Source organism: Pristis pectinata, chromosome 31, assembly GCF_009764475.1.
Source record: "Pristis pectinata isolate sPriPec2 chromosome 31, sPriPec2.1.pri, whole genome shotgun sequence".
Taxonomy (NCBI): domain Eukaryota; kingdom Metazoa; phylum Chordata; class Chondrichthyes; order Rhinopristiformes; family Pristidae; genus Pristis; species Pristis pectinata.
The window spans coordinates 12948373-12960803 of NC_067435.1; the positions used below are offsets into that span (position 1 = coordinate 12948373).

General features: G+C 40.3%; 1 protein-coding gene across 1 annotated transcript; it reads right to left on the reverse strand.

Moving 5' to 3' along the window:
* Window positions 1-6707: 6707 nt before the first annotated feature.
* LOC127584943 (sphingosine 1-phosphate receptor 1-like) lies at window positions 6708-10920 on the reverse strand. The gene is made up of 2 exons (XM_052041980.1): window positions 10818-10920; window positions 6708-10579 (listed from the first exon to the last, which is right to left on the reverse strand). The coding sequence occupies exon 2, from the start codon at window positions 10208-10210 to the stop codon at window positions 9086-9088; it is 1125 nt and encodes a 374-aa protein (XP_051897940.1). The 5' UTR covers window positions 10211-10579; window positions 10818-10920; the 3' UTR covers window positions 6708-9085.
* Window positions 10921-12431: the final 1511 nt, after the last annotated feature.

A 12431-nucleotide genomic window follows, 5' to 3' on the forward strand; every position in this document is an offset into this window, starting at 1 on the left:
GTAAAGTGTCACAGCTAAAGGGAAGTGCAGGGAAATGCATACAAGCAACACCATCAAAATTGTTTTCACTGGGAATCGGAAGAGCAGGTCATGGCAGCTAATTACTTTTTCTACAGTACAGCTGAAATATTTGTTTTGGGGGAAAAAAATGACGGGAGAGACTGAGTACAAAAGATAATCGTAGCAAGGGTATATTTGCAAGGCAGACTTGTAGAAACAAAAACCACTGAGAAAAGTAAAAAAAAGGCAAATGGAAAATAGCTATGACAGGGATGATAGACAAAGTATATAAGTGGTAAGTTTTTCATATGGAGGATGGTGGGTATATGGAGCAAGCTACCACAGGAGGTGGTAGAGGCAGGAAAAATCACAGGATTTAAGAAGCATTTGAACAGGTACATCGATAGGAAAGGAATAGAGGGTTATGGGCCAAATGCAGAAAAATGGGATTAGTTTAGATAGGTTTTTGTGCTGTATGACTCTATGACCTAAACGCATAATATCTTTTAAATTGCCTGTGTTGTTGGTCACCCACCTGGGGCATTCTCTCTCTCTTCTCTCATCCTCCATCGGGTAGAAGATACAGGAGCCTGAGGGCACATACCACCAGACTTAAGGACAGCTTCTACCCCACTGTGATAAGACTATTGAATGGTTCCCTTATACAATGAGATGGACTATGACCCTCACGATCTACCTTGTTGTGACCTTGCACCTTGTTGCACTGTACTTTCTCTGTAGCTGTGACACTTTACTCTGTACTGTTATTGTTTCTACCTGTGCTACATCAATGCACTCTGTACTAACTCAATGTAACTGCACTGTGTAATGAGTTGACCTGTACGATCGGTTTGTAAGACAAGCTTTTCACTGTACCTCGGTACAAGTGACAATAATAAACCAATACCTGCCCATTAAGCAAGACTTCTCTACACCATTCCCAACTTCAGAACCTCCATCACCGCACCTCTTTGACCAATTGCTTTGTTAATGTTCCTATTTTTTCCTTTGGCTTGATTTAATTTTGGCCCCTGATCATTCTGTGCAGTTGAGTGTTTTTCTCAATTAAAGCTACTACATATTCTTATTTCAGATCACCAAGGGTCATATTTGCTATACTAGTCAATGTTATCTGTTTTTGGTACATTAGTATATATTTTTTTTAAAAAATGTACTTCTACTTTGCTCTGCCCTTTATCTTGATGCCACTACCTTCTAATGCTATAGAATTCCATTGATGGTGGACAGAACGTACATGATGTGAACTTTGACAGTGAATTTGAAAGCACAGCAAGCATTGCAGTGTGATCCAAATCTTTTCAATACTTATTATACTTATGACTTCCCAAGAGGTTTCATTGAAAAACACTCAGCTATATGAACTGTTTAATTTTTTTAATCCACCCTAGCTATGGCCACTAAGCTATGCTGTTGTACCCAGCTAAGAATGTTGAGCTATTATTGGTCAACAATTCCTTACAGAACATTGGTGGAGGCCTTGCAAATGCTTACATGCCGGGATGCAGTTTCATTGACTGTGGTGAAGCTGAAGTAATACAAGATTCCTAGAAATAGTGGTTGTTTGACATTTTATTTCTCCCACTGTTGAATGTTACTTACAGTATCTCTTTTGGGACCCAGCCATATAATGAAATCTATGTTTAAAAAAAAAATGTACAGTGTAGTAATAGTGACCTTAATCTGTCTTTAATCATAAGTCCAGGCCAATTTTGTTGCAGAAACAGGCTCATGTTCAACATATCTTGCAAGTGAGGTTCTCTTGGACTTGTAGTACATGGTGCACGTGTAGTCCATAAACTTCACATGCATTGCAGCAGTTGTTTGAGCTGTTAAGTTTATCTGCAGTTTGAAAATGGATGATGTGTGTGGAAATGCGATGTACAAATTGCATGAAATTGCTACCTTTGGGTATGGCTGCACCAAACCGTGCAGAGACTCTGAGTATGAAGCAAGTGTCATTTTGTGCTCAGGTTCTCTCACTCCCTAATGTTGAAAAGGTTGGGTCTGGCATGTTGCCACGGAACGTTCCTTTCAGTGGACCGTGCCATACCACTTATCTGCCATAAAATATTATCAAAAAGAACATCTTTGACCATAAGGCAGCGAATTGCATGAAATGTCCTTGTGGCCCAGTGGAAAATGGCGATGATGGGTCCTGCATATGTTTCCCTGTGTGGACCATAAAAGGTATTTCACCAAGTGCCTCATTACCAGAACTTTCAAACAACTATTAAGACCTTGCTCAGCTAGTGGTCAGAAAGGCCTTCCTGGTCAGACTCTTCTTGTACAGCTGGAGTGTCATTGCCATTACGGTGCCATAAAGGTGGCTGTTCTGGGAATGAGGTCAGTTTTTTGGAAGTGTGATTGCCAAGAGTTGAGGTTCATCCCAGGTGCATAACACAGAACTCTGTTCTGTGTGCTGTTCCAGTAGGAGAAATAGCAACTGCTATTGGAAGACCATTTAACTCTGTGAAAGATGTACCCTGGTCACCCTGAATCCTACTGATATTCCAGTGAAAGGAGCTGTCTTCAAATGATTGCTGCAGACTGGCACACTTTAATGTTCAGGACTGCAGGTATGGGACCTGCTGAAGCTTGGTGCAGCTACTGCAAAGGCTCTGTGTATAAAAACCACTGTTTACAGTTTTCTTGCCATTCCAAATTGTGGTTGGAACCCATGTAAAGAAAACTCTAGGACTGCTTACTCATAAATGTATGTGAAAGAAAATGTAATCCTGACGGAGTGTAAATAGAATGATAGGGCTTGTACTGAAAAAAAATTACAATTTTTGAATGTGCTGCTTGATAAACATTTGCAAATTATGAATAAAGTCACATTTTTCAAATTAAAAAAGAAAACTTAACAACTCTGTTAGGAAGAACCCAAAATAATGAAGAAATCTGAATTTCCCAATGTTGAAGTTTATGGTAGTTGGTCCTTCTCCCTCAAAGGTAAAATAGAAGGTATAATGTTTCATCAATTATTTAAATGTTTACTTACAATAACTCCATCAACTTCAAGTGGTGACTTTTCCAGAAACTGTAACAGTTTATTGCAAGGCTAAAATTAGCTTTAAAGTAACTCACATAGTCCAACGCCCTAACCACTTTGATTAACATGCTGTCTTTCAAAAACTATGATAAAAATCAATGTTTGCATCCCAGTATAACCTCACAGTCAACAACCCTTACCTCAGCAATGTAAGAATTTGCATTTAACTCTTCTTAGGCAAAGGCGAAGATATTGTTGTAGGTGTGCTTTGATATTAACAAGGTAAAGGATGCAAGTTCTGGGGAGCTGAACAATTTTCTACTCTTTGCCTCTATTTTTATGATTTTAAGGGCTCCTAATTCAACCACATTTGTGGTATGGTTCAGCATATAATTTTATTCTCAGTACTCCATTAAATGCCTCGGGTCAGATAGAGCATGGGTACTGGGCAAAGACAGCTATACCTTGCGTCAGCAATATGCCTTAACGTCCCATTTCAGAAGGGCACCCACATGCGTCAGTCTAACATTCCCATTTTCAACACCAATCATCCCTTTCAGGCATTTCTGACTATATATTTTTGAGAATTGTTTAATGTTGAGGTTAATTGTGCATATTTTCTATGTCTTGTGTCTAGTTAGGAACACGTGGGAGAAAGGCATAAAACCAAATGTTGAACCGTAGATAAAATAGGATGGGCGGAGGTTCATGTGGTGCACCACAAAGGCTTATTTCTCTACATTTAAATTATATGTAACTTTGGAACCTTACAGCTAGCAGAGAGTGAAGACTTGTACCATAAATCAGATATGAATTGAATTAGGATCCCAGGGATTAAAGGAGTGAATGAAGTGAAGCATTTTCAAAGTTAATTTGCAGGATATTGTTATATGTTATGGACTCACAGATTAAACTTTTATAGAGACCTATCCTCAAAACTTAGAAGAGTGCACATGCCCACTACCATTGTGGTCTAGGAAATTTTAGATGTGAATAGTCAATGTACACAGCCCTTAATTATTCCTTCAGAGAATTGTGAAGTTTTGACTTGCCTGTGACTTTAACTGAAATATGCATCTCTTATTGCAACGGGTCTCATAACTGGCTCCACGAGCTGCTACTTCCAGTAGAATCTGATTGTTCTGGCTCTAGAGTGATAAATAATTTTGTCTAATAACCATCCCCTGTACTCAATAGCAGTCCAGCTACAGCTCACTCTTTAGTTTGCCATTTTATTGTTACTGCTCACAGATAGTTCAGAGGGACCACTAAGAAGATGAATGAGAGAAAAATAAAGTCCTTGTTTATCTTGTACAAAAAATAGTTTCAATATTTCTGTAACCTTTCCCTTTGAAGATACCACTAAAGAAATGTGCCATGTGGATACACAAGAACATGAGGTGTTGTGTTAATCCATTACAAGAACATAATGCAACACCTCACACATCCAAATTAAACTTCATTTGCCATTCCTCAGCCCTCTTTCCCACACCTTTTTCCTGACCAGTGCCTCAATATCCCTTGTCATCCAGGGTTCCCTACTCCTGCCAGCCTTGCCCTTTACTCTAGCAGAAAGATGCAGACCTTGAACTCTCATTATTCTCACTTTTAAAAGCCTCCCTCTTTCTGGACATCCCTTTGCTTGCAAACAACCTACTCAAATCAACTTTTGCGAGTTCCTGTCTAATACCATCAAAATTTTCCTTGCCCCAATTTAGAACTTTAACTTATGGATCAGATATATCCTTTTCCATAACTAATTTAAAAATAATAGAACAGTGATCACTGGTCCCAAAGTTCACCCCCCCCCCCCCAACACCTCAGTCACTCGTTCTGCCCCATTTCCCAAGAGTAGGTCAAGCGTTGCCCTCTGCCTAGTAGGGCCTTCTATATATTGCCTGAGGAAACTTTTCTGAGCACACTTAACAAATTCCACTCCATCTAAGCCCTTAGCATATTAGGAAGGTTAAAATTCCCTACCATGACAACCCTATTATTCTTGCAACTCTCTGCAATCTCCCTGCATATTTGTTCTTCTAATTCCTGTTGACTATTAGGGGGCCTATAGTACAGTCCCAACAAGGTGATCATCACCTTCTTATTTCACAGCTCCACCCACAAAGCCTCACTGGATGATCCCTCAGTAATGTCATTTCTGACTACTGCCATGACATTCTCCTTAATCAGAAATGCAACTCCCTCTCTGCCTCTATCCTGCCCATAGCACCTGTATCCTGGAACATTTAGCTGCCAGTCCTATCCCTCCCTTAGCCATGTTTCTGTAATGGCTATAAATATCCCAGTCCCACGTAGCTATCCATGTCCTGAGTTCATCTTCCTTACCTGTCAGGCCTCTTGCATTGAAATAAATGAAATTTAATCCAACAGTCTTTACTCTCTCCCTGGCTTGCTGATGCCTGTCTCATCTGCTGAACTTGCTGTTGTTGAATTCTGTATCAACTTCCAGCCTCCCATTTACCTCACCGCTGCTTTGGATCCCATCTTACTGCCAATCTAGTTTAAACCCTCCCTAGTATCTGCCCGAGAGATTTGCTGTACTGTGACAATGTTAATTTGAGGTGGGTAACATAATGTTTTAATTACTACTTATTTACTGTTGATGCTTTTTAAATGATATTTGACTTAAGGCAGTAAGAATCTAAATGGATGTTACCTTTTGTTGGCAATGAAAATGTCTTTGATGAAGAACAAAGGCATTCCATCGGTAATGCTATTTTCCCATCCTTAGAGATGAAACGGACACAAGAGTTAAAAGAACAACTCTATCTGCTAAGTCACTGAAAGACCTCAAAAATAATAAGAGGTACCTGCCCTTTGGTTTAATGTTTGCTTAGTGTTGTAAAACAGGAAATGTTTGCAGAACCCAAATGCATTAGATTTCATTTGGAAACCTTAAGTTGTTGAGAGTTGCTATTTGCTGTTGTTGCGCTTGTTATTGCATGAGCATTTCAAAATATGGAGCTGCATTTGAGATATAGCTGGTAGCAAGACCTGGTACTTGCATAATGATACCACATACTAGTGGAAAAAGATGAATTAGAAACTTTTTTTTTGTGTTTATTTATTTTCTGGACTCAATGTTAAATTTTGTTAGTCATTAGCTCTAGAGATGGCAGCAGACTGCCAAGAATTCTTTCCAGTAATTATTTGCCATGTTTAAACTTAGATAGCGACTGTTACTTGGCTATTTTTTTTTGCTCTCGCATGCAGATTATCTGGTCATTATCAAATTGCCTTCATGGAATTTTGCAAATGGACAACTATACTTCCTACAATGCAAAGTGACTTTATTAATCGTAGAGTGCTTTGACACATCCTGAAGGTTATGCAAAAAGCTCCTTAGAAAAGCCTTTCATTTTATGAAACTACCACAGCCAATCTTGATCTTGTCAACACCTGCCTAGATCACTGAAGGAGAAATCCAGAATTTTTTTTTTCTTGTTGACCTGGAGTATTAAAGCCAATTATAGAACGTAGTTGTTTCCTGCCTAAGATAAGCTTCTACAGAAGTGAAGGGTTAGACTTGGAACCTTCTGTATATCTCAGTTAAATACAAAGCAGTCCATGAACTTTCTACTCCAGTTAGAGTGTGTGCTTGCAATTTTCATGAAGAGCCTTCCAGGTGCATTCAACATTGGATGTTTTAGTTTCCTAAATTGGGACACTATTTAAAAAAAAATCCTCATGTAGAAAATGGCTGACCTCTGCAGAGAGCACTGCTGGATGACATTCTATGCCAACCTACATTCTGCAAGCTTTGCAACCCCTTTTGTGATTTACTTTCTTGTAAAATGTTAAGATAAACATGCAACTGTTGATCAATGAAATTTTATTCAAAATTGCAAAGCATTTAAGTTAGTCAATTCACAATTATCACAGTTGAAATAGCAGTTATAATAAATTTACTTAAAAATATTTGGGTATTTCATAGTCTAGAATGATCTGAAACATTGATTCCTCCCAAGGCAGTGTCATAGCCTGAGCCAAAGCAGAATTTACCGCCTTGTATCTGAAAGCGGCTATCAATTCCATATAAGGATGAGAAACTGCAGTGCAATAGTGAAAGTATCTTCTCCATACAAACAGTAATCTGAATGGATGAATTCTACTTATGCCACTCAATAACCTCAAGTGCCATGAGGAATGATTGGGAAGTTAAAGTGCTGCCAGATCAGACAACAGACACATAACCACAATTGTAAATGTTATTTAACACTTTATTCTTGCTTTCAGATTTGCAGTAGTCATTGACTCTGCAACAATGCATCTCTGAGAATATTGTCTCTTTATTGCAAAGTTCCTAGTGCAGGAAAGTGAATTGTTCAGTCCTTACAGTCAGTATTAGCTCTGTGCCTCCCTCTCATAGGAGGAACTTAGTCAATAGCTGGTGAGTTAAGATAAAGAGGGAGGATGGGGCCTACAATTTGCCACAGGGAAGCATGGGCAGCTTGACTGCTAGCCATGAACCCCTGCTGCAAATTGGCCTATTCTGTAGAGCTGAGCTTAAAGTATATGCTGTTGTCTTATGGGCAAGCCAAGGTTTAGTGCATTTACTCAGCAGCTAATGATGCTGCATAGAAGTTTGTTTCCCAAAGTACTGTGTGAATGAACCAAAATCTTGACATGTTGGAGGACAGAAAAATGAAGAACTATTTCAATATAAGCATTCAGCATTTATGATACTAGTTGAGCAACTTGTCCATTGCAAAATGAGGGTAGAATTGCATAGCTTCCTGCACGAAGTAAAATAGCATAAACTAGATTGCTGTGCCTGGTTATGCTGCTTCCAATTCATGGGCCCATTTGCAATTTGGGTTGTACAGGTACACTGCCAGTCTTTGTGCTGATGTTACCTTTAAAAGGTGATTGTACTTTGACACAAGAACACACAAATTGAGAGCATTAACAGGCTACTTGGCCCCTCAAGCATGCATCACCATTTAATAAGATCATAACACATCCAGTTATAGCCACAACTCCACATTGTCTTCACCTCCTTGCTTAAGAATCTATCCATCTGCCTTACTAATATTTAAAAAAAACTGCTTCCATTGTCCTTTGAGAAATAGTTCCAAAGACAATCAGGGGGTGGGGCACAGTAGGAAACATACCACATTTGTGTCTCAAGTTGGTGACCCTTTACTTTTAAACAGTGACACCTAATTCTAGATTATCTCACAACAGCAAGTATCTTTTCTACATCCTCCATACCCTTCAGGATCTCATTTCAATCAAGTCCCCTCCTGCTCTTTCAAACCTCAGAAGTTTAGCCTGTCTAACCTTTCCTCACAGGATACCAACCTGCTTGTTCCAGGTATTAGTCTGGAAAGCTTTCTCTGAACTGCTTTCAACATATTAACTTCCTTGTGTACATATGGAGAGCCATTCTACTGCAGATGTTCTCACCAATAAATAAATACAGAAGTGAAGTGTAACTTTTGTATTTAATTCCCCTGCAATAAACTATGAATTACTAATTACTTGCAGTACCTGCTGCTAGCCTTTTGGGAATTATACTGAAGGGATACCAAGTTCCCTCAGCATCTTAGCCACTCACCATTTAGATAATGTTTTTCCTGCCAAATTCACAATTTCATTTTCGCCCACATTATACTCCATTTACCACTCACTGAACTTTTCCGTGTCCTTTGGTAGCCTCCTCATGCCCTCTTCACAAGTTACTTTCATACTCAGCATCGGGACATCAGCAAAATTAGCAACCATTATCTTTCCTGCCTTCATCCAAGTCATTTATATACGTTGAAAGAGATTGAGACTCAGCTTTGGTCCATGTTGCCCTCTACTATTAGATTCATTATACCTTAGAACCATTTTTATTCTAAGAAGGTACAGACGCACGTTCCGCGATATCTCAAACCAGTTCTCAAATGAGATTCCCGAGAAGTGCTCCTACAAGTGTTTAACCTCGTCCGTTCACTTCATTGTGACCAGTGCAATTTTGCATTTGGGCCTCGAGGTCATCTCCCTGACGGTGGAGGAGACCGTGCTCATCGGAGGTCGGTGCTATCTTGGTCACCGCGGCTGTTATTATCAGGCCAGCGAGGTTCTAGTGGGAGACTGTGGTCCGTTACCGGATGATAGGTTGGTGTGGAGAAGCTCGTTTCCGTGCAGTGATGACCTGCCGTACTGGGTGCTGCTGCATTCGGCAATCAGCGCCCCACAGCAGCGAGGCTGCTCCCCTACTTTGGTCAGGCACACTAGGCGCACAATCGCCAGGCGCATGTCTCTGTTGGTTAGAGTGTAAATTATAGGATTCAATGCGGAATTGGACATGGCCAGTCCTAGGAAATAATCGGCCAAACTAACAATCGTAGAGCTTCTCACTGTAAAGGAAACGTCCAGTAGCAACACGATGAAGAGCGGCAACCAGCAGACGATGAAAGTGACCACCACGATGGTGAGGGTCTTCAGCAATGCCTGGGATTTTTTGCACTTCTTGGATTCAGTACTTCCCGAAGTGCCCATGTCGAGGCTGTTACTCTTAACTTTAAGGTAAATGCGAATGTACAATATCACTATGGCAATCAAGACAACAATAAAGATCACAATGCACACTAGGATGTAGTATTTAGAGTACAGTGGCAGCATTGTTGAGCAAAAAGGCAGGTTTCCGATGCAGTTCCAGCCCAGGATCGGGAGGCTCCCGAGGAACACCGAAAAGATCCAGTCCGCTCCCACAAACAGCCGCGTACGCCACTTCTTGTCCGCATTGTACAACTGCATCTTCATCATCGTAACGTGCCTCTCCACGGCGATGGCTAGTAGGCTGAAGACCGACGCCGTGAGGGTAATAAAAACGCCACCTTCTCTCAGGAACCACAGCAATGGTGTCAGCTTCAGGGTGTTGGCACCGGAGAGCAGGATGTTGACCACATAGGCCACTCCTGCCAATAGGTCGGACAGAGTCAGGTTGGCCAGCAAGTAAAACATGGGCGTGTGGAATTTACTGTTCTTCCGGATGGCTAAGAGGACCAGCAGATTCTCCAATATTATAAGCACACTAACTATCAGAAATATGATAGCATGAACCCTCAGACCGGCCTTGTACCTGCCCGGGGTCAGCTTCCCGGTGTAGTTATAATGCAAGCCCACCGTCTCATTGTTGTAATATTCCCAGAAGCGCGGAATCACTCTTTCACTGACTCCCACATCCATTCTTCCCGGTCCTTGTGACCGATGTTCACCGCTATCTTTTATTAGTCTTCGGCTCCAATTTGACCCTCAGTGTGTATCGGCGAGAAATCAATGCACGAGGTCAACAGTTACTACTCCTGAGGCGCAGCTGCTCCGAGCCGGTTGATACCACAGTTCGCAATCAATGAAGTGATGAGATTTGCAGGAATAGAGACTCGTGAGTCAGAAGGTCGGGTTAAGGCTGAAAACTCGAGGCTTCGCAATCAGCCGAGGGTCTGCAGACCGACGCCACTGCTCTGAACGGATGTTGTAGTTGACACAGGCTTAGGGGTGTACGAGGATCCGACGGTCATCAACAGTCTCAGGATCCAAATTCACTAGATCATAGATCTAACGAGAGAAAGCAAAAAACAAAGTTAAAGAAACCCCATGCAACACCACAATTAAACGAATAAAATAATTTCATTTTCTGATGGCGTTTCATTTTAAATGGCTGTGCAACTAGTAAATATTTTAATATAAAACATGTATCAAGGCGGAAAGTGGGTGCAAGGGTTTGAGAAGTGACCACACGAAGCAAGAGGCAGTACAGCATACAGACACAAAAAAGTAGTCGGCAAACACTCACCGTGAAAGATGGAAATTGCTGTTCGTTACGGCAATGATAGAACGCTCGGCGAACAGCAACTTACTCTCTCTCAGTTGCCCTCTTGAGATTTAACTATTGCGCCCAGCTGGCAGTGTTTAAATATGCCGATCACAATCAAATCGTTTTATGCCGTGGGGCGGGCCAGGAATAGTGGGAGGGGTTCCAAACACTTCTCTCCTGACAAAAACAGACGACAGCTCAGCCAGCTTCACAAAAAGACTATTTACCTAAAGCGCAACTAGTTCAAAGGAGGAAGCCCATTCTTACAAAAGGAAACAGAACGGCAGGGAAAAACTGAGATGTAACAGTTCAAAGAGAATTGATCAAAATCCATACTTGGAAAGAGTAATAGAGCATAGGCTAGACAGAAGTCAGGCTGTGAATAAGTATTCGGAAGTACCACTGGAGAGCAGGTAGTCCCAGAATGGAGGCAGGCAGTAACTATTGGAAGGTGCTAATGGGCACTCAGTAGACTGATGGGCAAAAGTGCTATTACAATATTTTTTATCTTAACCGCACATAACCCAGCTACTACTCTATGAAGTCATGAATCCTAAAGTTTATTAACAGTCAGGTTTATGTTCATATTGCTACCAAGCAATAAATCAATTCCATTTTCCTCACAAAATGCAGTGAACCATGACTAGTGCTTTTATGTATTTATCAGCATAATTTGTTTTCAAGTTGTCTTTAAAGCCCTTAGAAGTCCCTAGGGTCAGGACTTTTGATCTTGCATCACCTGTTTTACAGGTTAAACACTTCTTTGCATGTGAAATAACACTGCCTTTCGTTTCCTCTTTTTAAGTCTTTTCCAACTTTTGTTAGTCGACTTGTATCTACCATACTCTTTATTAAATTAAAAACACAGCTATTCAATAGAGGTAGGATTAACTTCTTTTATTTGATTCATGTTTCATATATTAGTGATTATCCATTGGGGAAAAAATCTGAAAATTTCTCTCTCTTGTTCATTTATTACTGTCAGAACCTGTATATAATGCGCATGCATGTTTAGAAGTACAATTTCTAAAGCAGAAAGTGGTTCAAAAACTAATGTAAATAATGTTTCAAACTTTGTGGTTGCTTTATTGAATATGAATGTGCATTAAGGATCTGAAAGAAAGGACACTTTTGTCCAAAGCCTCGCTTACCCCACATGCACAATGTTAATTTATTTTACTTGTTTCTTTCTGGCCAATTAGATGTCTGGCTACAAAGGAATCATTGTCTTCACTTGGTACTGGCACATTATAGGTAAATTTACAAAAGCAACATATTGCCATTGCTGGAAATCTGAAATTAAAACCAAATATACACTGGTAACACTCTTCAAGTCAGCATCATCTGTGGAGAGCAAAACAATTAATGTTCTACCTCGTGCACTCACAGATAAGAGATTATTGACCTGCAATGTTAACACTTTTTTTCTCTCTACAGATGCTGCCTGATTTGAAGTGTTACCAGAGACTTGGATCTTTTATTACAGTTCTCATAAAGTCGTCCAGCAAGTTTACATATAGGTAAGAGAGAAATTTATGACTGCAAAGTATGCACATGGCTGTTTCTGGAGATTAGCTAACTAAAAGATTAAGT